We start from the raw sequence: 24,519 nt of genomic DNA, 5'->3' as shown, positions 1-24,519 counted from the left end.
GAGTGTTTAAGGCTTTGCTGCCAGACGGTTTCTGTCACAACTACTCAGTGCTGCCCCTAGACCACGAGAGCATCCGTAGGATGGCTGTGGCCGTGTTCCAGTAAAACCGTACGTCTAGACACCAAACTGGGATGTTCATATCTTTTTCACGGGTCATGAAATAACATTCTTCCTTGGATTTTTTATTTTCAATTTGACCATTTAAAGATGTAAAGGAATTAGAAATCAGAACAGTGATGGCCTCTGAGGATGATGCACAGGGATTGCCGAGGAAGAGGCTCAAGGGAACTTTCTGAAATGATGGGAAGACTCTGTGTTTTGATCGGAGCGAGGACTGCACAGGTGTGTAGTTTGGCCAGAATTCATTGATCTGTGCTTTCATGATCTGTATGGTTCAGTATATGTAAAGGGGTAGTGATGGTTCAGTAGTGGAATTCTCGCCTTCCATGAGGAGGACCTGAGTTTGGTTCCTGACCAGTGGACCTCACGTACAGCCACCACCCATCCGTCAGTGAAGAACTGTGTGCTACTGTGATGCAGAGTGGGTTTCAACAGAGCTTCCAGACTAAGATGGGCGAGGAAGAAAGGCCTGGTGATCTGCTTCTGAAAATCCACCAGTGGAAACCCTGTAGATCACCATGTTCCTATCTGCAACTGATTTGACATAGGCCTGGGTAGTGTTTTGTCCCATTGTGCATAGCGTTGCCTTGAGTCAGGGGCCATCTTGATTGTGGTTAAGAACAACTAAACATTGTAGCTCAGTAAAAATTTTAAAATATATATTTTTAAAAATGTAAAAACCATTCTTAGCTGGAAAGCCACACAACAGGCAGTGGGCAGCCTGCACCGTACTTTGCGATTCTTCTCTAGAAGAATGAGCTGCAAACGGGACCTCTAGGAGCACGTGGGTGGTCTCTGGAAGGTAGAAGAGTGGGAATGACAGCACTCTGTGTGGTCCTATGTGTCTTTCTGCTAAGCCCTGCTTCCTGATATTCTTTGCAACAAAAATCCAGCGTCAGACATCCCAAACTCGTGGCTGCGCTGCCACAGTGCTGTGTTAGCACTTGGACTCCGCCTTGGCGTGGTGGATCTCTAGAAATAACCCTTCCTTATTTTTAACACCCTGGCCTTGTCACTGGGTTTCCAGTTTCTCCCAAAGAGAATTCCAGGTCCGGAGACAGAAGTTGGAATTCAGAACGTCTGAGGCATGTTGGTAAACTGCACCCTCTTCTGCCCATCACTGCCACTCCTCCCCACAAAGGTCCTCAGGGTACCCTGGTGACATGCTTTTCTGTCCTGCAGAGTCCTGGCGCCCCTGGGCTGTGGCCTGGAGTCCAAGCAATTTCTGGACACAAGGAAGAAGTTTTCTGAGAGCTTTTATTTCAAAGCACGGTCAGAGTCTGCCCAGTTAAAAACGCTTCTCAGGGCTTCTGGAAGCCAAGGAGGGGATGTAGGAAAGAGTGTTTACCTTGTCACAGAGAAGAAGAGGGGAGCTGGCTATTCACACAGGGGAACACCCAGAGCTAGTCTACAAGCGCAGGGGCCTCTGTGAGGTTTGCAGAGGACAGCTAGAACCAACTCATCAAAGACAACGGGCGCTGGAACAAGTGGGAGCTGCTGTGGGAGATCCAGCTAAGTAATTGCCACTGAGTGGATTCCAACTCAACCCACCCCATGTGCCTCAGGGTAGAACTGTGTCCTGGGGGTTTTCAAGGCTGTAACCTTGTGGGAGGAGATCATGGGCCTTTTCTTCCACGGCACCTCTGGGCGAATTTGAACCACCATCCTTTCAGTTAGCAGTCCAGTGTTTAACTGTTTGTACCCGTAGGGTCCTGAGGAAGGTCAGGCCTCTCCAAACACCGGTGTCCCAGCCTGTCCTGCCTCCTTCTGCCCACAGGCAGGTCTGGACGCAGAGTCCTCGCGCTCTAGGAGAGGAGCCCCCGCAGCGCAGAGAAGTCCTCGGAGGAGGGAAGCAGCCGTGGCTGTCAGCGTGCAGTGGAGGGGACCAGGGAGGTGCACCATGCTCGCCTCCTCTCCAGAACCTCCTGGCCCGGGGGCGCGGCTTCCGAAGGGAAAGCCCCAAGGGTCGCTGGGGCCCCAGGAGACTAATGCTCGGGTTCAGCGTCCATGCAGGACTCCCATGGGTTCTGGGGCATTCGAGGCAGGGCGAAGAGCAGGAGGGCCAGGCCGCCTAGGAAGAGCAGGACGAAGGCCGTGCAGGCGCAGGCGAAGGACCAGGAGTAGTAGTAGTCGATCCAGACCGTGTCCTCGCTGTCCACCATGCGCTTCACTGACTGCCGCATGACCTCCACCGAGACGAGGATGCAGAGACCTGGGCACAGAGAGGGTGGCACTGAAGGGCGGGTGGCTCTCCCTTCGCCCGTATCCAGCCCCAGCCTGTGCTGCCCGCCCGTGCGCATCTGTGCGTGGAGCCGTAGGCGCCCTCCTTGGGGGAAAAGCTTCCTCAAGACCGAGGTGGCAAGTGACCCATCTGCCTGTGCACCACACAGCTAGCTCACTCATCCCTCAGAAGGTTCACAGAGTTGGGTTTTTTCAGTTTTTCTTTTCTCCCTTCCTCCTTCCCTCCCTCCCCCCACCCTCTTTCCTTTATGACTTATTATTATTATTATTGAGGTGAAATTCACATAACATTAAATTAACGGGTTTAAAGTGAGTAATTCCATGGCATTTAGACCATTCAGCTGTTGTGCAGCCACCACTCTATCTAATTCCAGAAATTCCTTCACCCAGAGGGACCCCTGCGCCTGGGAAGTTGTCCTCACTTCCCCTCCTCCGTGCCCCTGGTAACCACCAGTCTGCTTTGTCTCCATAGAGTTGCATTCTCTGGACATTTCGTAACAATTGAATCCTATAACATGGGGCCTTGAGTGATGGCACCTTTTACTTTGCACAATGTTTTTGAAGTTCATCTGTGTTGGAAGACTTCATTATTACATCATGATATTACAAGGAAATATCAGTACTTCATTTCTTTTTATGGCTGATGATATTCCATTGTATGGATATGTCACAATTGTTTATTTACACATTCATCCATTGACAGACATTTCGGTATTTCCCATCGTTTGGCTGCTCTGAATATCTGTGTACATATACTTGTTTGAGTCCCTGTTCTTTCTTGATTGTTTTCTGTGAAGTTTATTTATACTGTGCTCTGAGGATTAAGTCATTGTGAGAAAGGGACAAACTTTCAAGGTCTGCCTCCCAGCTTGCCTAGGGTTGTGGAGGCCTCAACCACGTTCCTGGAGGGAGCCTGGGAATTGCTCCACACCAAAGTCCTGAGGTTGTCCGATATAGTGCCAGAAGATTAGCCCCTCAGGTTGGAAGAAACTTAAAATACAACTTGGCAAGAGTTGCTTCCTCAGAGTAGAGTCGACCTTAATGATGTGCATGGAGTAAAGCTTTCAGGACCTTCATTTGCTTTGTGTGACATGTCTCAAATGAGAAGAAACGGCTGCAAACCTCCGTTAGTAAGTGGACTATGGAATGTGTGGAGTATGCATCTAGGAAAGTTGGAAGTTGTCAAAAATGAAATGGAATGGATAAAGATCAATATCCTAGGTATTAGGGAGCTGAAATGGATTGGTATTGGCCATTTTGAATCAGACAATCTAATGGTCAAGTATACCAGCAATGACAAAGTAAAGAGGAATGGCATCACATTCATCATCAAAAAGAACATTTCAAGATCTGTCCTGAAACACAAGGCTATCAATGATAGGACAATATCCATATGCATAAAAGGAAGACCAGTTAATACCAGTTAATTATTCAAATTTATGTACCCACCACTAAAGCTAAAGATGAAGAAATTAAAGGTTTATGCCCACTTCTGCAGTCTGAAATAGACCAAACATGCAACCAAGATGTATTTATAATTACTGGTGATTGGAATGCAAAAGTTGGAAACAAAGAAGCAGCATTTGTAACTGGAGAATATGGCCTTGGTGGAAAATATGACTTTGGGTATAGACATGATGCCAGAGATTGCATGATAGAATTTTGCACGACTGATGACTTGTTCATTGCAGATGCCTTCTTCAAACAATGTAAACAGCAACTGTATGCATGAATCTCACCAAATGTAACACACAGAAATCAAATCAAGTACATCTGTGGAAAGAGACAATGGAGAAGGTCAGTAACATCAGTCAGAATTAGGCCAGGAGCCAACTGGGGAGCAGAGCATCAGTTGCTCATATGCAAGTTTAAGGTGAAGCTAAAGAAAATTCAAACAAGTTCACGAGAGCCAAAGCATGACCTTGATTAAATCTCAAGCAAATTTTGAGATCACCTGAAGAAGAGATTTGATGCATTGGACACCAGTGGCCAAAGACAAGATGAGTTGTGGGGTGACAAGAACATCATACGTGAAGAAAACAAAAGGTCATTAAAAAGACAGGAAAGGAAGAAGAGGCCAAAATAGATATCAGAAGAAGCTCTGAAACTCACTCTATTTTTTTTTTTTTAATTTTTATTATGATTTGGGTGAAAGTTTACACAGCAAATTCATTTTCCATACAGCAGCTCACATACACTTTGTCTCATGACATTGACTTGAAACTCACTCTTGCAAGGAGAGTAGCTAAAGCAAATGAATGATGAAGTAAAATATCTGAAAAGAAGATTTCAAAGGGCAGTTCAAGAGAACAAAATAAAGTATTATAATGAAACGTGCAAAACACTGGAAATGGAAAATCAAAGGGGAGGAACACACTGCGTTTCTCAAGCTGGAAGAACTGAAGAAAAATTCAAGCCTCGAGTTGCAATGTTGAAGGATTCTAATGGCAAAATATTGAACATGCAAGAAGCATCAAAAGGAGATGGAAGGAATACACAGAGTCACTATACCAAAAAGAATTGGTCAATGTTCAGCCATTTCAGGAGGGATCAAGAACCAATGGTACTGAAGGAAGAAGTCCAAGCTGCACTGAAGAAATTAGTGAAAACAAGGCTCCGGGAATTGATGAAATACCCATTGAGATGTTTTAAGAAACAGATGTAGCACTGGAGGTGCTCACTTGTTTATGCCAAGAAATGTGGAAGACAGCTACCTGGCCAACCAACTGGAAGAGATCCATATTTTTACTCATTCCAACAGTATGCAGAAATTATTGAACCATGTAATTAATATCATATGCATGTTAAATTTTGATGAAGATAATTTTAAAGTGGTTGCAGTGAGACATTGACATGGAACTGCCAGAAATTCAAGCCAGATTCAGAAGAGGAAGTAGAATGAGGGATATCATTGCTGATGTCAGATGGATCTTGGCTGAAAGCAAAGAATACCAGAATGATGTTTACCTGTGTTTTACTAGCTATGCAAAGGCATTCAACTGTGTGGATCATAACAAATTATGGATAACACTACAAAGAATGGGAATTCTAGAACACTTAATTGTGCTTGCAAGAATCTGTACCTGGACCAAGAGTCAGTTGTTCAAACAGAACAAGGGGATACTGCATGGTTTAAAATCAGGAAAGGTGTGTTAAGTAGTATCCTTTCACCATACTTATTCAATCTGTATGCTGAGCAAATAATCCAAGAAACCAGATTAAATAAAGAATGTGGCATCAGGATTGGAGGAAGACTTATTAACAAATGCAGATGACACACCTTGCTTGCTGAAAGTGAAGAAGACTTGAAGCACTTACTGATGAAGATTCTGTATGGATCACACCTCAATATAAAGAAAACAAAAGTCTTCACACCTGGACCAGTGGGCAACATCATGATAAATGGAGAAAAGACTGCAGTTGTCAAGGATTTCATTTTACTCGGATCCACAATCAGTGCCCATGGAATCAACAGTCAAGGAATCAAATGACGTGTTGCATTGGGCAAATCTGCTGCACAAGACCTCTTTAAAGTGTTAAAGAGGAAAGATGTCACTTAGGAGACTAAGGTGTGCCTGACCCAAGCCGTAGAATTTTCAACAGACTCACATGCTTGTGAGAGCTGGACAGTGAATAAGGAAGATCGAAGAAGAATTGATGCATTTGCATCATGATGTTGATGAAGAATATTGAATAGACCATGGACTGTCGGAATAATGACCAAATCTGTCTTGGAAAAATTACAGCCAGAATGTTCTTAAGAAACGAGAATGCCAGACTTCATCTCTCATACATGGGTCATGTTGTCAGAAGCATGTCACGTATGGTGAAGTAGAAGGTCTGCAGAAAAGGGAAGACCCTCGGTGAGATGGACTGACACAGTAGCTACAATAATGGGCCCAAGCAGAGCAATGGTAGTGGAACGGTGCCGGACTGGGCAGTCTTTCACTCCGTCAAACAAGAGCTCTGTGATTCGGGACTGACCCGATGGCACTAACAACAATGAGTCCTGAGGTAGGCGGGAGGGTGTTGTGTCAGAACACCCTCCCTCATGACGTTGCCCCTAAATCTGGGTACATGGGCAGGAGTCCCCGCTCTACCTGCGAAGGCGTAGAACATGGATCCTGGCCTCAGCAGGTAATCTCTCTTCTTCCGGAATGACAGGAGGATGCAGATGGTGCCCAAAATGATGAAGCCAAGGCTGAAGATGGAGATGGCAGCCGCCGAGATGCTATACTCTGCAAAACACAAAGGGGCAAGAGGACTCAGTGGTCGCTGCGGTCCGGACCAGCTCCTCCAACCAGACTAGTGACAAAGCTCACGCCTACTACTTCCATTTCACACGTGAGAAAACGGAAGGTCTGAGAGATTCAGGAACTTCCTCAAAATTGCACAGCAACTAAAGGGACTTCTTCACCGGGAGCCTCCTTCCACTTCATGCTCACTGCACTGCAAGAACCGGCCACCAGAGGCAGAAGCCTTGGAAGGAGGCAGCCATGTGGCTGGAGACTTTTCTAGAGCAGAAATCTTGGTCCAACTGGCAGGGCAGAGGAGGCACCTGGGCCGTGGGGGGCCTGCTCTGGGACTGACAAGGGCCTCTGGAGGGAAGCCCGAGTGTGGTGTTACTGAGAGTGGGTGTGTAAAGATGTGTCAGACAGAATGTGTGTGGGTGGGCAAAGGCACGTGCCACCTGTGTAAGGATGTGTCAGAGAGAGAGTGTGTGGGTGAGTGGATGGATGTGCTGCACGTGTAAGGATTTGTCAGCGTGTGTATGGGAAGGGTGTGCATGTACATGTGTGTGCCACACATGTAAGAATCTGTCAGACAGGGAGTGTGTGTAGGTATGTGAGTCTGTGCACCACACATGTAAGGATTTGTCAGTATGTGTGTGTGTACCATGAGTGTAAGAATTTGTCGGTATGAGTGTATTTGTGTGTGTATTAGTGTATGTGAATGTGTTTGTGTGAGGGCATTAGTGTGTGTAAGTGTGTGAGTGTGTGTGCTATGCATGTAAGGATTTGTCAGCATGAGTATATGAATGGATGCTAGTGTGTGTGAGTGTTAGTGTGTGAATGTGTGCAAGTGTGTGCTAGTGTGTGCTATGTGTAAGGATTTGTCAGCAGGAGTATGAGTGTGTATTAGTGTATGAATGCATATATGTGTGTATATATGTGTGCTTGTGTGTGAGGATCAGTCAACAGGAGTGAGTGTGAGTGTGAGTGTGTGTTGGAGTGTGTGAATGTGTGACTGTGGATGAATGTGTGCTATGAGCAGCCATAAGCACACACGTCTGTATTTACAGCAGCGGGCACGTATCTGGGCTCCAACAATCACTAAAGACCCCCAGAGCACAATGTGCTGGGACCGCACGGTTCTCCACCTGGCTTCCCTCTAGAGGCCTGGGGCTGACTTACAGGCGAGGGCGGGCATCAGGCCCTGAGTCCCCGCAGACTCTGACCCTACCCATCCTGAAAGCCATCCCAGGGGTTAGAGTGCTTGTTCCATTTCCGGAGCGCCTGCCACCACGGCTCCCCTTCGGCTCTGGTGGAGAATGGATCCCTGCTGCCATTAGGAGGCCACTAGGAAACATCTCTTTTGCAGCCTCTCCCAAGACCTGGTGCCTCACAGCTCCAGGACACCTGGAGACAGAGTGCCACCATCCCGGCCCTCCAGAGCGAGGAGGATGACGAGTCCTGTGATCAAATGCGTCAGGACGGGCTGGGTTTCCATCAGGAGCAGGAGGGTCAGGGCTCCAGTGCCAAATGATTTTCTGGCTCAGCAGCGTGTGACGGAAAGCACTTCTCACCGCCCCCCCCCCATCCACCGCCAGCGGGCTCACCTTTCTGAGTGGTGACTTCGAAGATCTCCGAGCTCTCGCCTGGGTTGAAATGCCTGAAGTAGGAACAGTTTTTCTCTGCAAATAAGGGAGACAACCTGTGAGTGGAAGAGTCTTGGCCAAGGGAGGGTGGGTGCCACCCCATGGGGGCAGGGAAGGGGTACTCTAGCTGACTCCCTGCTTCCCAAACCCTGAACTGAAGTTTGGCTGAAACGACCATCTTTCTCTGACCCTCAGAACAAAATTCCAGTGGGAGCATGGGGTTGCCTCCGAAGCTAGATGCTTCTCAGGAAGCCAAGGTCGAGTGAATCCTCGAGGCAGACAGTCCATTAGACAGAGCAACCCAGGCTCAGGGCTTGGGTACAGAGTCCATGGTCAACAAAGGCCCAAATAGTGTTCGCAGCTGGGACCAATTCTGCCCCCTGGGGGCAGTGGGCAATGTCTGGAGACGTTTGTTGATTTTCACAGCTGGGACAATAGGTGGGGAGGGTGCTACTGGCATCTGGTGGGTAAAGACCAGGGATGCTGTTAAGCCACCTACAACGCACAGGAAAAGCCCCACGACAAGGAAGGATGGGCCCACAGTGGCAATAGTACTGAGACTGAGAAGCCCTGAGTTCACCCAGAATCTAGAAACAGGATCCAGAGCTGGTGTTTTCTTGTGTGCTGCTCATCAGAATCCAGGCCCACTCCCTGGTTCGTTGGATGCAACCTGGAGATCAGTGTTTTTCAGAAGCATTCCAAGTGATGCTGATGTTCAGCCTGGCTGGGAACTCCTGCCTCAGACCTCCTGAGGAGGACTTTTCTGCACCATCTGGATTGAACTTGGGCCAGGGTAGAGAATCTCCATCTTAGGGCTAGAAGTGGCCTCCAGGTCGTTCACTGTGGTCATAGGAAGGCTGGCCAAGACCTTCCCCCAGCAAGCTGCTGAGCCTCCCTGGTAAGTGTCCTAAAAGCTGAAGACAATCTATCTGTAAATAGTAGGCCCACCTGTATGGATTTGATGTGGCAGGGGGTGAAGAAAGGGGGTGGAGCTCAAAGCAGAAATTCACACTGACTTCCATTTTTCTCCTCTTTCTCTCATAACTAGGCTATCAAATACAAGAACATTCTTATCACTTACTGAGTTAGAGTTACATTCTTTCTTCCTGTATTAGCAAGTACAGGAATGGATTCTTTATTAGTTTCTCTCCTAAAAAAAAAAAAAAAAACCTCCAAAAAACTAAATTTAGGTTGCTTTTTATTTGTGTGAGGCCCTTCACTGATTTCACCTTCCTGTGGGTCAGTGACTCTGAACAGAAAAAAACATCCCTGACCCTATTTCAGGTGGCACCTAGTCCATTAATTCATTTCTCTGCCTTGAGGCCACATTTAAATTATCACAAGTTGTTGATGCTTAGTTTCCTGGAAAAGCACCTGCTGAAGCCTTCCTTGTATTTGGCCTAAATTATCAAACAGCTACTTAAGTCTGTGGCCTCCAACTGATCCCCTACCCACCAGTGGCAGAGTGCTGCCTGTTCTGTGTTTGAGGAAGGAAGTGAGCCCTGAGTCTGGTCCTGGTTTAGCAGCAGCAAATGTTCTGTGAGGTAAACAGCCTTCTCTTTGAGCGTCTATATTTAAATCACTTTCCTTTTGAACAGAGGTACCTGGGGTGGCTGGCTGCCGGTGCTGATGTCAGAATGGATGCTGCTCTTTTCTCTCTCCCAGTGCTGTTTGAGAGCAGAACGCAAACCTCTCCTGTTTGTTAGTTATTAGTTATAGATTCTCTTGAGTCACTGCTTCAAAATGGCTCATCCTGTGTCATACGTCTCCCCATGTGTCTCCCTCTGGACAAAGGGACATTTTCATTTCATTCTTGAAGGGCTGATTTCGGTTGTCATTGAAAACCCTCTGAAAAGAATTGACTGCATTCAAGTGTATTTCACGGTCGGCTGCCTCCCTGATGACTCGCTGTCCCTGAGTTAAAAGCTTTGGAGCAGAGGGTGTGAGATAAAGGCCCCTGGCGAGCCCGGCCAGGGCGCAGCTATCAGGCGGTTCTGGGTTGCTGTGGCTGCCCTTGCCCAGGTAATGTTTGGGTTATTAAACTTCCACCAGATAAACACCAGCCTCTGTTCTGGAAAACTGCTACTGATGCTCGGTGCTTGGGTAGAGACTATCTTAGTTCAGAACGACACACACACACACAAACCGGTTCCTGTTGATTCTGACTCAGATGGGCCCATAGAACTGCTCCTTAGGGTTTTCAATGGCTGTGACCTTTCAGAGGCAGATTGTCAGGCCTTTCCTCTGAGGTGCCTCTGAGTGGGTTCAAACCACCAATGTTCTACTTAGTAATCAAGTGCTTAACCATCTGTACCACCAGGGACTCCTTCACACACAGACAGGTAGGTTAAATGTCTGCAGATGCAAATATTTCTACTTCCCCCCTTTCCCCCATTAAATGTCTCAGACAGGGGAGCCCAGTGGGTGGAATTTCCAGTTGGGGCATCTGGAAGCCATGTTGTTGTTGTTGTTGTTATGTGCCGTCGAGTCAGACCCGACTCATAGCAACCCCTCCTTGGGTTTCCGAGGCAGTATCACTACGGAAGTAGATTGCCCCATCTTCCTTCTGAGGAGTGGCTGGTGGGTTTGCTTCTCTCAAACCACCAAACACATTGCCGTCGAGTCGATTTTGGCTCATAGTGACCCTACAGGACAGAATAGAACAGCTCCATACTGTTCCCAAGGCTGTCGTCTTTACAGAAGCAGACTGCCCCATCTTTCTCCTGCAGAACGGCGGATGGGTTTGCACTGCCAACCTTTTGGTTGGCAGCTGAGTGTTTAACCACTGTGCCACCAGGGCTCCTTTCCACAGCTATAGGTTGACCTATATGAAATTATCAATGTCCAGCCACTCTCAGATGTGGTTAAACTCAGAGCCTAAAAACTGACGGGCAACTACAGCTCCTTTCTTGGACTTAGCACATGAGACAGACCAGTGTCTTTTGCCCTCAACCTGGGAGAGCCATCAGCTCCAAGGCCACATGGCTGCCCACTGGAGACCACCAGCCCCTTCGTGGTCCCTGATGGCCCCCAGCAGGGGAGGTGCCATGTCAGACCCAAGCCTCAGTTTGGACATGTCCAGCACCAACATTCAGGACAAATCAAACAAAGCACGTGCCAGCTTCACTCAAGAAGAGTGTAGGGTCTTATTCAGATGGGAAGACACCGTGGTGAGCCCCTTCTATCCCAACCCCTGCCCCTTGGCCCAGGTGGTATCTGTGGACACTCCTCATCAAGGGTAACTTGATAAGACAGGGCACAAAGAAGATGTACGAAGGGACCATGAACACATGAAAAGATCACCACTCATCAGGGAAAGGCAAATCAAACCCACAGTGAGATACCATTTCAGACTCACTAGGATGAGGTCGTTGTGAGTCAGAGTCAACTCCACGGAGCTATTACCAGAGACATGGAAAATAACAAGTGTTAGAGAGGATGTGGAGAAGTTACAGCCCTCATCTGTTGTTGGTGGGATTGTAATATAGTGTAGCCACTCTGGAAGAGAGTTTGGCAGGTCCTCAAAAATAGAATTCCCACATGACCCAGCAATTCCCCTGCTAGGTACGGACACAAAAGAGCTGAAAGTGGGGACTCAAACCTATCTTACGGTAATGTTCAGTGGCATCACCAAGAAGGTGCACGGTCGGAGGAGGTGACACCAAAGTGACCGTCTGTAAAAGTTTTGGGTAGTGTTTCAGCAGAAATTTATTATTTTTTATGAAAATATTCCTGTAGTTACAATAACAAAACCATTGTTTGTGAGCCGCGTGTATATGTATCACTATACCTAAGAGGCTGAAACTCTATGCTAATTTATTTTTTGAACCTTCAGATGTGCTCTGTGAGAGCTGTCATCATTACCTAATACAGTGATTCTTCGAGCCTTGTGCTTTCGTCTGCACGTGCTACGAGCACACGCTGCTGTTTTCCTTGTGGCCACTGTTTTTATAGTTGCTGATTTTGTTAAATTTTCTTGTGTTTTAGCTACAGTATTGTGGTAATTAGTATTCGTGACCCGATAGCAATCACTTTTTTGAGAATGAAGTAGTACTTAGAGGAAAAGGAGAAAGATCAAAAAAAGCTTCCACTCAGGTACTAATAATGTAATAATGTAATTCAATGTAGAAAGATTGCACGAAACAATTTTGTTAGTGTTCTTATAATCTAAAAAACATTACATTTAAGTACTTTACAATTATATTTATCACATATTATTCTATGATTACAGTTGATAATAAATATTACTAAGGATTCTGAATGGCCTGGTGTGGAAGGAGGTCCATGGCAGGGGGTGACACCAACCCTGATGACCCCACTGCTAATGTTTACTGCAGCATGGTTCCCATCAGCTAAAAGTGCCCATCAGCAGACAGATGGATAAACAGAATGTGATGTATCTGTACAATGGACTATTACTCAGTCAGAGAGAAATGAGGTTCTGATACTCTTAGCATTGAGTTGATTCCACTCCCTGCAGCCCCAGTGAAATTCTGATCCATGCTATGATACAGGCGAAGATGCTAAGTGTTTTGTTTCCCTGGTGCTGCTATAAGAAGACATACCACAAATGGATGGTTTTAACCAACAGGGATTTGTTCTCTCATGGTTTTGGAAGCTAGCAGTCCAACTTCAAAGTGCCAGCTCTAGGGACTGGGTGAAGGCCCTTCGACCCTGGGCTTCAGCTCTGCCTCTTGCTCTCAGCTCACTGGACCTGAGGGATCTCTTCACTGAGGCAGCTGCCGGCTGCTGAGGCTGACAAACCCAAGAGCGACAAGAAAAATGGCACAGTTCCAAGATTATCAAATAACACGGCAGGCCACTATTTCAAGTCCAGAGATAGTCCCAAGATTGGCAGACAACACGGTAGGCCGCTCACTCGTGACTCAGCCAAATGCAGGATCCAAATGTGCCAAAAAGCTAGAGACCTTTCTCAAAGCTTCCTCCTAAGTGCTGGACGCAGACCACATTCCCTAAGGCAGCTACTCAGCTGCTCACAGTAGATTCCACCACAGAGTTGATTACCAGTCTCATCATGGGAAATAACTACATCCAGCTGCCCAGCCACTTAAAACCAGAGCTAGCCAAGTTGACACACAGCCAGCTACCATACCAGGTGAAATAAGCCAAACATAAAAGAACAAATATTGTCCTTTTCAAAGCCCACTGTGAGTACCCCTTTCTCCAGCTTTCCCTTTTAAGTTTGTTGGTGAGCCTGACGTTTGCCTTAGGCAGCCAGGTGTTAAACAATGGCAATGATTGTTTTTGACAGATGCCCTTGGGGTGAACACTGTCTGCACTGGGTAAGCTCAGAGTCAGGGCTCATACAGCTTTGCAAATGGGAAGGGGCTCTGGTGGTGCAGTGCTAAAGGCATTAAGCTCCTAACCAAAAGGTTGGTAGTTTAAACCCACCAGTTGCTCTCCAGGAGGAAGATGAGGCAGTCTGCTTCCGTAAAGATTACAGCCTTGGAAACCCTATGGGGCAGTTCTGCTCTGTCCTATAGGATCACTGTGAGTCGCAATAGACTCAGTGGCAGAGGGTTTGGGCTTTTTTGGTTGCAAGTGGGGTCTTCCACAGAACTATCAGATCGGCCAGAATGACATTTCCCAGCAATGAGGCTCGGAAGCTCTCCAGCCTGCTCTGTAACCTCCAATGGCTGCTGGGCTGATGGCTTTCGACACTAAAGGGGAGGGGCAAGGAGTCCCGTGTAGTGCAAACAGTTAAGTCCTCAGCTCCTTGAAAGAAAAGCCTGGTGATCTCCTTCCGAAAAACCAGCCCTAGGAAGCCCCGCGGAGCACGGTTCTACTCTGACACACGTGAGTTGGAATCAAGTCCACAGCAATTGGTTGGTTGGTTTTTTTTTTTTTTGGTGGAGCCAGGAGGGGTGAAGAGGAATAGGGCAAGTTCAAACATCACAAAACGTTCTATTCTTATTGGAACTCAACCATCTTTCTTGAATTAAATAGTCAAGACTTTGGACTGGTTCCAGAGTCCTGCAAACATTGATTCTGACCATCTGTACCCGAGCGCTCACTGCTTCTACGGAGGAGAGGATGTGGGGAGATCCTTACTCTGCCATTGTCTTCTGATATCACCCCACGTTAGTATTTAAAAAACAAACTCACTGCCGTCCAGTCAAGTCGACTCATGGCGGCCCCTCCTTGGGTTTCTGAGGCAGTACATCTACGGAAGTAGATTACCCAACCTTCCTTCCGAGGAGCGGCTGGTGGGTTTGAACCGCCAGCCTTCTGGTTAGCAGTCAAGTGCCTTAGGACTACGCTACCAGAGCTCCCCCTGTTAGTACATGTAAAGCATAGTCTACCTTTGCATTTGTTATTATTACTGCTACTGCTGTTGTTACAATACATGAGAAAACACGTTTGAATCCTCTTCCTCCCTCCACAACAGAGGAGTCCTGGGAGTGTGGAAAGGAAAGGGACGTCCACACACAAAGAGAGGAGAAGGAAGCAGCAGAGATACGGAAATAGGCTTCAGAAGTTTGTTGGAGGGAAGATGGTGCTCAGTGGTGCGGGTGGGGTGGGGGGCGTCTGACTCGCAGCTGGATTATTACTGCTACTGCTGTTGTTACAATACATGAGAAAACACGTTTGAATCCTCTTCCTCCCTCCACAACAGAGGAGTCCTGGGAGTGTGGAAAGGAAAGGGACATCCACACACAAAGAGAGGAGAAGGAAGCAGCAGAGATACGGAAATAGGCTTCAGAAGTTTGTTGGAGGGAAGATGGTGCTCAGTGGTGCGGGTGGGGTGGGGGGCGTCTGACTCGCAGCTGGACTGGGGTGAGAAGGCAAAGAGGTGGGCTCTAATCAGACTCAAGGGTGGCTGTGCCTGCTCATCTTCTGTGGCTGGTCCAGTCACTTCTTCCAGTGTTTCTTCCTTGTGTGAACCATGCTCACCTCCCACTCATCTGCTCCTTGAACTCCCCAGACTTTAATAGGCAGGTGGCTCCAAGGTCAGGGAGCAGGGCTGTGATGGGAGTACCCGCGTGTGGTCCCTGGATAGGCTGCCTCGCCCTGTGCCCTGCCTGGCCTGGCCCAGAAGAGCTGTCCGGATGACACATCTGTTTATGGGTGTGCTCTGCGGCGGCTGAGGGCAGTGGGCTCCCAGCTATGTGATACCCTTCTAGCACACGGTCACACCCGTCTCTGCCCTCAGTGCTGGGACTCTGTTTTTCCAAGGCAGCTGCGTATTTATGAGTCTTTTAGGCATCTGGGGGGGAGGGGTGAGCACAGATTCCTGGAGGAAGTGGGAGGGGAGGAAAGACAGGAGCAGAGCAGGAGGCGTGGGGCTGGGCCCAGGTTGAAGGATCCTGGGGCACACAGCATGGATGCTCTGAAGGGCCGGTCTCAAGGGGCAGCTGTCTGACATCCAAGGAAAAGTTCTGCAATCTGGTGAGATGACACACATGCACTGAGGACCACTGCCACCTTGGAGGGACGTTTGTGGGGACTGGACAGCTGAGGCCAAGTCCTGTATCTTACAGAGGTTGAAGCAGAGGCCAACGGGGCTTTGTTTTCTAGGGACCTCATGGGTGGTCAAGACCAGAGCCCAGGCCTCCCACACTCCACACAGTGGTCCTGACGTACGTAGTCCGTTGGCTGTGAATACAGAGGGTTCCACGTACACAGAGTGGAGACTGGTCCACCTCGGGCCAGGTATTCTAGACAAGCAACTAACCTTCAGTGCGTGGTGCAGCCACGTGTTGTGAAATGGAGGAATGCATGTAAAGGACAGTGGAAGAGGTGTGAGCTGGGGAGCTGGGCAGAGAGACAGAGGGCCTGAGAGAAAGGCAGGGCTGGCTTCACAGGCGTGTGACCCCAGACTCTGCACTTGGAGGCTCCTGTGCTCAGTTTAATGCTCTGCTGTCACTCTCTTGAAATTCTTAAAGAAAACTAAGAGCCCTGTGTTTTCCTTTGGCACTGTGTCTGGAAGTTCTGTACCCAGTTGCCATGGAGTCAGTTCTGACTCATATGCTGACCCCACGTGTGTCACAGAACTGTGCTCCAGGGGTTTACAGTGGCTGATTGTTCATATCTAGCTTGAAGAGCCTCTGGCTGGGCTCGAACCTGCAAGCTCGTGGTTACCAGTGAGTGCACTGGTGGTGTGTACCACCCAAGGACTCTAGAACTTCCGTGGCTGGGCCTATGGGGCTCCTGCTGGGAGGCTCGGGAGTGAAACTGCTGACCTTTCAGCCTGGGGCACAGAGCCACTGGCCTGCCTGTCTCTGTAGGAGGGCAGCAGGGCCAGGCACGCCCAGACGAGTGACCAGCGCTGGGAGCAGAAGCCCCTAGACTGTTAGGTCCGCAGCTTCTGTCGGGAGCCTCTTGGTCCTGTCTGTCCAGCCCTTGTCTCTGGATGAAAAGCCCTGAGCTTCAGGGAGACCGATATAACTGGAGGCAAGTGCCCTCATTTCACAACCAGCTCTGGCCATCAGCACAACCGCATGCAGTTGAGAGCCTCGTCCCTGCCCTGTCCTGAGCCAGAGACACCTGCCCTTGTTTCCAGGGGCGGGGGACAGGGAGGGACAGGGGGCGGGTGTGGGGATAGGGAGTGGTACGTTACCCCCGCTCAGGGTGATGGTTCTGCAGCTCTGGTCCTCGCCGTCACCCAGGACGACGTGCTTGGTGCAGATCCTCCAGAGGCCGAAGTGAGCCACGTCACAGGTGCCGTTGTGGTGCTGCACGTGGGGGCTCAGCACGGCCCAGTGGTCGGTCACCACGGCCACCATGGCCAGCACGGTGCCCACCAGAATGAAGGAGAGGGTCACACGGACCTTCACGGTTTTGGTCTGTGACATGGTGGGGTCCTCGGGCAGGACGCAGCAGCCGTGACTCTCAGGGCAGGTGGTAGCTGGGCAGGGGTGGCGGCGGGCACCGAGCGGGGGGTGGGAGCTAAGTTTAGTGTGCCTGGCAAGCCCAGAGTGGGCCGGCCTTGGGGCTGAGGGACGGGGTTGAGCAGCTGCCCAGACGTGTCAGGGGCCCGAGGAGACTGCTATTAATGCCCGTCACTCGGTATGTCAGCGTGATGGCTTCTGCTCAGATTTCAGGATGTTCTTGCCATCAGGGAGCCAGAAATACCCCGGGTGGGGCAAGGTGAGGGGGATGCGTGAGTCAGGGTAGGGGCCAGGTGTGGGCTGCCTGAACCTCCCACTCTGAGGGCCGGTGACCAGGGTGTGGGAGTCTGGGGCCCTGCTGTCCTCATGAGCCTGCCTCATTTCCCAAACCTTGGGGTGGTTTTAGGTGGTTGCTGGGCCTGGCGTTACTAACACTGACTTGAGGGAGGTCATTTCCTCCTCAGTTGTCTTTCTGAAGCTTCCTATAGGGTTAGGAGGTGCTAACCCTTCCTGACACTTGTAATCCACCCTTCCACACAGAGGGCGCCTGGCCTGGGCCGGACTCAGAGCACAGAGCAGGCCTTGTCTCAGCTCTGTTTCCGCTGCACTGTTTTTAGTTTTATCTTCTATTAATGGCAGGTAATCATGATTTTCCGGTTACATTGCCTTTTCCAAAATAAATGCATTTAAGAAAAAAAGAACAGAAGTTGGTTGATTGACAGGTGACCAGTGGGAGGCTGGAGTCCTTGGGTGGTGCGAGCAGCTAGTGCCCTGGGCTGCCAACTGAAGTGTTGGCAGTTTGAGTTCACCCAGGGGTGGGAGTAAGGCCTGGTGATTGGAAAAAGGCTTGGAAAGATCTTCAGGCTTTTCGTCCGCAGCATCTCCGAGCAGACTTGCATCTGTGATCTTTCAGTTAGCAGCCCGCTGACCGTTTACACCACCCAGGGACTTCAGTGACCCCAGCAGGGGCCGATCTGTCACAATTGACTGACTCGCTGTTTGACTTATTCATGTCCCAGCTTTAGCTCAGCGTGCACCGTCTCCAGCCTGCAGGCCCTCTCCCTGGGGATCTCCAGGAAGCAGGACATGGCACAGTGTCTGAGCCCACTCACACAGCCTATGTGCGCCCCGCCTCAGGGGAACCCCAGGCCGAGTCAGGCAGGCTGGGTGGTTCAGGGGCAGGGGTGCTGGGTAGCTTGAGGCAGACCTACTGGGTGCCAGGCACACAGCAAAGCAGCAGAAGGTTCTGGGGTCTTAAGAGAACACTTAGAAGCCATCTTAATGTTACATACATGTGAGTGGGGTGTCATTTGAAGATATGAAAATGTAGTTTGAACTCCCTGGTGTGATGGGGTGGACGTTGTAAGCTCTCTGCTGCTGGGAGTGCCAACGGTCTGGGAATGGGTATAGAACAGAGCTCTGTCCATGTGAATGGGAGAAGATTGTGGCTGTTACAGAAGCCTGGCCTCATGAGGTCGGCACAGCGAGGGGTCCCGAGTTCTCCAGGAGAGGAAGCATTAAAGATGGATGACCCTTCTTTTTGAAGTTGTCTCTTTGTGAACCAGAGGGCTGATAGCCCCAGGGATTGCAGGCAAGTCTGCCTTCTCCCAGTTTACTAAAATCTCCTCAAACAGACTGTGAGGCTCTCGGCTCCGCCTGTGATGCCCACAGAGGCCACTGTGGGCCACCTGCTCACCTCTCAGGTGGGCCATCAAAGGGCCTCCCTGGCCACTGGCATTGCTGGGAGCTCAAGGTGGGAGACTCAGCATTCGTCCCTGGACCTGAGGCCTGGGGGCCAGTGTAAGGGTTAATAATGACACACTTTATCAGCTTAGCCTGTGGTAGCTGATCTATCCAGGGCGGCAGTTTCTATTACTTACAGATGGATCCGTTTTCTCTAATGGGCTATAAGCGTCTGAAGAGTAGGGATGGTGAGACTGTTATGTACTCATTCTGGGTCCCTCCCAGAGCCCAGCCCAGATCTGAGCCCAGAGTGAGGCCTTCATAAATGCTTGTTGGCTGTGATGGATGGATGCATGGATGGATGGATGGACTGAAAGAAAGAAAAGGACAGAACACACATAATTTACTCCACCAGATGATCCAAAGGGCATTTCCATGTGGCTTTAAGACCACAGGGACATGAGAAATGCCAGCTGGGGCAGATCCGGGAGCACTGGGACCAATAGGCTAACTTGTCTCAGGGTTCTAAGGGATATCTTAGGAGCATACAGTTCTCTGTAAAGCTAAGTTCAAAAGGAAGAGTCCAGAAACACTGTTTGATCCCACTTATGTGGAGCAGCCAGGACAGGGTCCCTGAGGGTGCAAACGTTAACATGTTCAGCTGCTAAGTACAAGGTGGGAGGCTGGGGTCCACCCAGAGGGGCCACACAGGAAAGGCCTGGCAATCTCCTTTTGTGAAATCAACATTGCAAACCATATGGAGCACAGGTCTCTGACACACGTGGAGTCTCCAGCACTCAGAGTTGACTCAAGGGAGCTGGTTTTATTGCTTAATAGGCACAGAGTTTCTGTTTGGGGGATGAAAAGTTTTTACATCTAAATAGCGGTGATGGTTGGAAAAAAGTGAAGGAGAGAACAAAATTAAAAAAAGAAAAGGAAATCTCCTGAGAGCTAATACCGTCTACAGATCATCTTCAAAATGGGTATGCCACCCTCAGCTAATTGGCGGTTGTCTATATTTTGCTCGTTCAGAATGAACTTGTTTTCATTTGTACCAAATGACTGCTGTTCTTCCAAGAAGGATCAGACCTTAACTAAGGGAAGGAGAACATCTCCCGGAGGTGGACTTGGTCTGAGCCAGGATGAGAGCCCGTCTGGGTGAGAGCCAGACAAACACTCTTTGGTAATGTGTTGATCTAATGTTAAGCTCAGGCTTAATTAGGCTGAGGAATGGCCTTGGTGTTTAATCTTAAAATGCTATATTAAAAAAAAAATCAAGACGCCACCCTAATTCATCCCAACCTACAGATGTCAGTCCTTGTCGTGCCCCTACCGCTCAGCTCAGCCCGTCTGCCCTCAATTTCATCTTCTGAGCAACACTGTCCCTCTGCCAAGGGGGTCTCAGAGCTGCGTGTCACCTGTCCCCCAGCCCCAGGTCCAGAGCTTCTTAGGGAGGTGGGTGATGTCTGTGGAGCAGCTCAAGAGCCCAAGTGTGGCTGATCAAGTGCAGAGGGTGACATGCTGTGACCTCAGTGTTGTGGGAAGTTGGGGGCTCCTTTCCAGCTCTGTTCCCCTGAAGTTGATGTTCACTAGCACCCTGAGACTTTCTTTATTCCATTCTCCCTAGTTCAGCTCCTCTCCTCTTCCTGGCCCAGGATCCAAGCCAGGATTTCACATGGCGTTTAGTTGTTACATCTCGTTATCGACAATGTTAGTTGACATTGACTTGATTCCGACTCATGGTGACTGCATGTTTACAGAGTAGAACTGCTCCCTAGGCTTTTCAAGGGTGTGACCTTTCAGGAGCAGATCTGTAGCCTGACTTCTGAGGGGCCTCTGGGGAGGTTGGAAAGCCAATGTTTGGGCTTGTAGTCAAGTGCCTAACCGTTTATGCCACCCAGGGACTCCTTCCTCTCCTCTTTCAGGCTCCACACCCGGCCCTACCCAAGTTTTCTCACTGCCTTAATCACAGGGAGCATCTTCTGAGCATGGTTTATCCAGGACTCCTTGGAACACCTTTCATCCAGGACTCCTTGGAACACCTCCAGTGTAGGGAGGGCTCGGGACATGCCCACGCCAGGACCTTTGCTTTACACAGGGCAGAGATGTACCCCTTGCCCTTGAGGAGCTCACAGTTAAGGCAGCCAAGACCTTCCTCAAAGAGACTGGAGCCTCCTGGGACAGACTCATCAAGTGGAGTGAAGCTCCAAGCAGGATAGAGGACCTCAGAAGAGGCTGGGTGATGCTTATGTGCTGTGTCCATCTACAGATGTCCTTGGGGAGCCTGTGCCCAAGAACAGTTTCACGATCCCTAGGGGATGAGAGGACATGGGAGGGGGACAAGCATTTTTTACTCTAATACTTTTGTATTTGTTTTAGTGTGGACCAGAAGTATCCACACAGTGCTGCCATTAATATTTCTTTAGGGCAAGGCCAAAGGAGTCCATTGGCACAAACGGATTGCACTTGGTTGCTAACTGAAAGGTTGGCTGTTCAAAACCATCTAGTAGCACCAAAGGAGAGAGACCTGGTGATCTGCTCCCATAAAGATTACAGCCTAGGAAACCCTATGGGACAGTTATGCTCTGTCACACATGGTTGGAATTGACTCCACAGCACCCGACAACAGTAATAACAGCGCAATAAAAAGAGTCCATTTAAACAAAAAGATTAAATAAATAATTGTAAGGTGGTGCCTAGGATGTGGCAAAATGCATGCTGGCGTGTGATGTTTGGAGCACACAGCTCTTGCAGAAGTGCCCATACTTCCTGGAAGCGACAGACACAGCCCTGAGTCCGGCTCTGTGGACTGCCTGTGTGGCCCTGTAAGATGTGTGCCTTTTCCGAGCTGGTTTCCTTGCTCACAAAGCAGAGAGGATAATTGCTACTTTGTGGGATCATAGTTAAAATTCAGTGCAGTCACAGTGCACACAGGACATGAACATGGAGACCCTGATGTACATATTTCACAGAAGCCCCATGGGACTTTGAGAGACCCAGGGGTCTGTAGTGTAGCTGCCCATGGCCTGGGCAGCAACAGGAGATATCCCACCATTGAGCTGGTCAGAAGGAGAAGAAAATCCTGATGATCCCTTAGCCAAGAGAATAATAGCTTGATGGATGATAGCACATGAGAGCCGCTGTCCACTGTCCTCATTCTTCTTACTCAGGGAATGATTTGGAAGGAATCTGACAACAGTGGTTCCTACAAATGAGTATGGATGGAGCCTGAGCAATGCTATTTTGTGACTACTCTTGTGACTTATCCATCCATCCATCCATCCATCCATCCATTCATCCATCCATCTATCCATCTATCCATCTATCCATCCATCTATTTACAGATCACCAAGGGCTATCAAAATGAATGAGACACAAGCTCTTTTCTTGACAGCTGAAAATGGGCCCTGACTGCAAGGAAGCAGCAAAGCCCCAGCACCATCCATATACATGGGCACTGTATTGGTTCCCTGTTGCCGCTGTAACAAATGAGCACGTACTTTGTGGCTTAAACAATTTGGGTTTATCATCTTCTAGTTCTGGAGGTCAGAAGTCTCACTGGGCTAAAACCAAGGTGTTAGTAGGACTGTGTTCCTTCTGGAGGCTCTAGAGGAGAATTTGTCCTTGCCTTTTCCAGCTTCTAGAAGCTACCCACATTCCTCGGTTAATGGCCCTCTTTCTTCTCCGGAACCAGCAATCTAAGCATCTGACCTCTACTTCCGTCATCACATCTCCTTCCCTGACTCTTCTGCCCCTCTCTTTCCCTTACAGTGGCTCTTGTGACTACAGTGGGCCCATCTGGACAATACAGGATCATCTCTCCATCTCAAGATCCTTAATCTAATCACACCTGCAAAGTCCCTTGGTCACAGAAGAAAACATATTCACAGGTTCCAGGGATTGAGATGTAGACATCCTCCAAAACCAAATCCACTCCCGTTGAGTTGATTCCGACTCATAGTGACCCTATTGGACAGAGCAGAACTGCCCCATAGGATTTTCAAGGCTGCAAATCTTTTCAGAAGCAGACTGCCTCATCTTTCTCCCATAGAGCAGCTGGTGAGTTGGAACTGCCAACCTTTTGGTTAGCAGCCGAACACCTTAACCACCGCACCACCAGAACTCCTGTAGACATCTTAGTTGTTGTTGTTGTTGTTGTTATGTGCCGTCGAGTTGGAACCGACTCATAGCGACCCCTCCTTGGGTTTCCAAGGCAGTATCACTATGAAAGTAGATTGCCCCATCTTCCTTCTGAGGAGTGGCTTATGGTTTGAACCACCAGCCTTCTGGTTAGCAGTCAAGTGCCTTAGGCACTATGCTACTGTAGACATCTTAGAGGGGTCATTATTCTGCCTCCTCCAGACACCAGTTCACAAGCTGCTTGATTTTCTCCAATATCGCCTTGCAGCTCAGGTGCAGAAAGGGAGAAGATGGAAGGTGAGACTGAAGAGAGGTTGGGGCTCTTTCAGAAGGGAAATGCTGAAAAGGAAAGGGGCCCAGGAATGAGTGTACTTGCACGGGTGGTATTACATGGCAACTTCTCATGGTCTAGGTTAGTCAGGATGGCTTTGCAATTAAGAAGGGTGATATATTGGGAGAGAATGTAGGATCATGGCCCTGAATGGCTCAATGGGGTCAGGGAGCAGGTGGAACATTCAAGGTTGTGATCAATGAGGAGGACAATGGCCCTGAAGATCCCAAAGCTGACCAACTAGAAGTGATGACAAGGTCCAGATTGGAGGTGAAGGTCAGTGCTGCTGGAAAGGTCACAGAGCTGTGAGGCCAGGGAGTGTTTGGCCCATGGCATTGGTGTGGCTTTAATGTGATGGTGGTGGGACTCAGGTACCAGAGAGGCTTTAAGTAAGCGGCTGAAGTCTTTGATGAACACAAGGGAATGCCTAGAAAGAATTTTGGAAGATGACAGTGACAAAGGGTTCAGGGTGGTCTACCCTGGCCCTCCAAGGAAAAGGCTCTTCCCCAGGAGGGTGGAGGAATAAAGGTTTGGAGATGCCAGTACCCCCCCACCACCTTTCCTACAGTTGTGAGTCCAAGGATATGAGTTCATAACCTGCTCTGACCACAGACTTGTGTCCTGAGGTTGCATTGGCCTTTTGTTGGAAGCTGCAAGTTTAAAAATATCTGTATCAGTCATATCTGCCCCAGCCCTCCTCTGGGTTCTAAGGCCGCTCAGATCTTCTTTCTCCCTTCCCACCCCCGCACCTTTGGGACTGAGCACAGGCCTGGGCATCCAGGAATGCTATATTAGGAACCTGGGCAGGAACCTATGCAGCCAGAATGAATGGTTTCCATGGGGAGGACAGAGGGAAGCAGTGTCTTGGGGGGAGAGCCTGTTATCATTTATTCCAAGAGGGGAGGGATCAATGAGAAGGGTAGAGCAGGGGGAGTTCCCAAGAGCACAGTGAAGATGGAGGATGGAAGGGAGGTTTGGTGAGTGAAGAAGAAGCCTAGAGCTAGGTGAGGGTGAGGGTACTGGGGAGACTAGGAAGACAGATTGTATTTTCCAAGAACGGCAATGTTTCCACTCCCACATTTTCTTCCAGAGACTTGCCACTCCCCACCAATTCCCCTTCTTGAACTTGAGTGGGCTTTTGACTGCTCTAACATTTAAAGGAGTCCTGTGGCACAATGGTTAAGTGCTCAGCTACTAACCCAAATGTCAGTGGTTCAAATCCACCACATGCTCCATGGTAGGAAAGACTCGGTGCTCTGTTCCCATAAAGATTA

General features: G+C 49.1%; 1 protein-coding gene across 1 annotated transcript; it reads right to left on the bottom strand.

Annotated features, from left to right (window-relative positions):
* Window positions 1-2,105: 2,105 nt before the first annotated feature.
* CACNG1 (calcium voltage-gated channel auxiliary subunit gamma 1) lies at window positions 2,106-17,055 on the bottom strand. Its single transcript, XM_007959708.2, has 4 exons — window positions 16,821-17,055; window positions 8,201-8,275; window positions 6,462-6,599; window positions 2,106-2,332 (listed from the first exon to the last, which is right to left on the bottom strand). Exons 1-4 carry the CDS (start codon window positions 17,053-17,055, stop codon window positions 2,106-2,108), a joined length of 675 nt encoding a protein of 224 aa, XP_007957899.1.
* Between the last annotated feature and the right edge of the window lie 7,464 nt (window positions 17,056-24,519).

The sequence above is a fragment of the Orycteropus afer genome, unplaced genomic scaffold (assembly GCF_000298275.1).
Source record: "Orycteropus afer afer isolate SDZICR_OR568_19922 unplaced genomic scaffold, OryAfe1.0 scaffold00018, whole genome shotgun sequence".
NCBI classification, from domain to species: domain Eukaryota; kingdom Metazoa; phylum Chordata; class Mammalia; order Tubulidentata; family Orycteropodidae; genus Orycteropus; species Orycteropus afer.
This window is presented reverse-complemented; position numbering and strand designations above follow the sequence as displayed.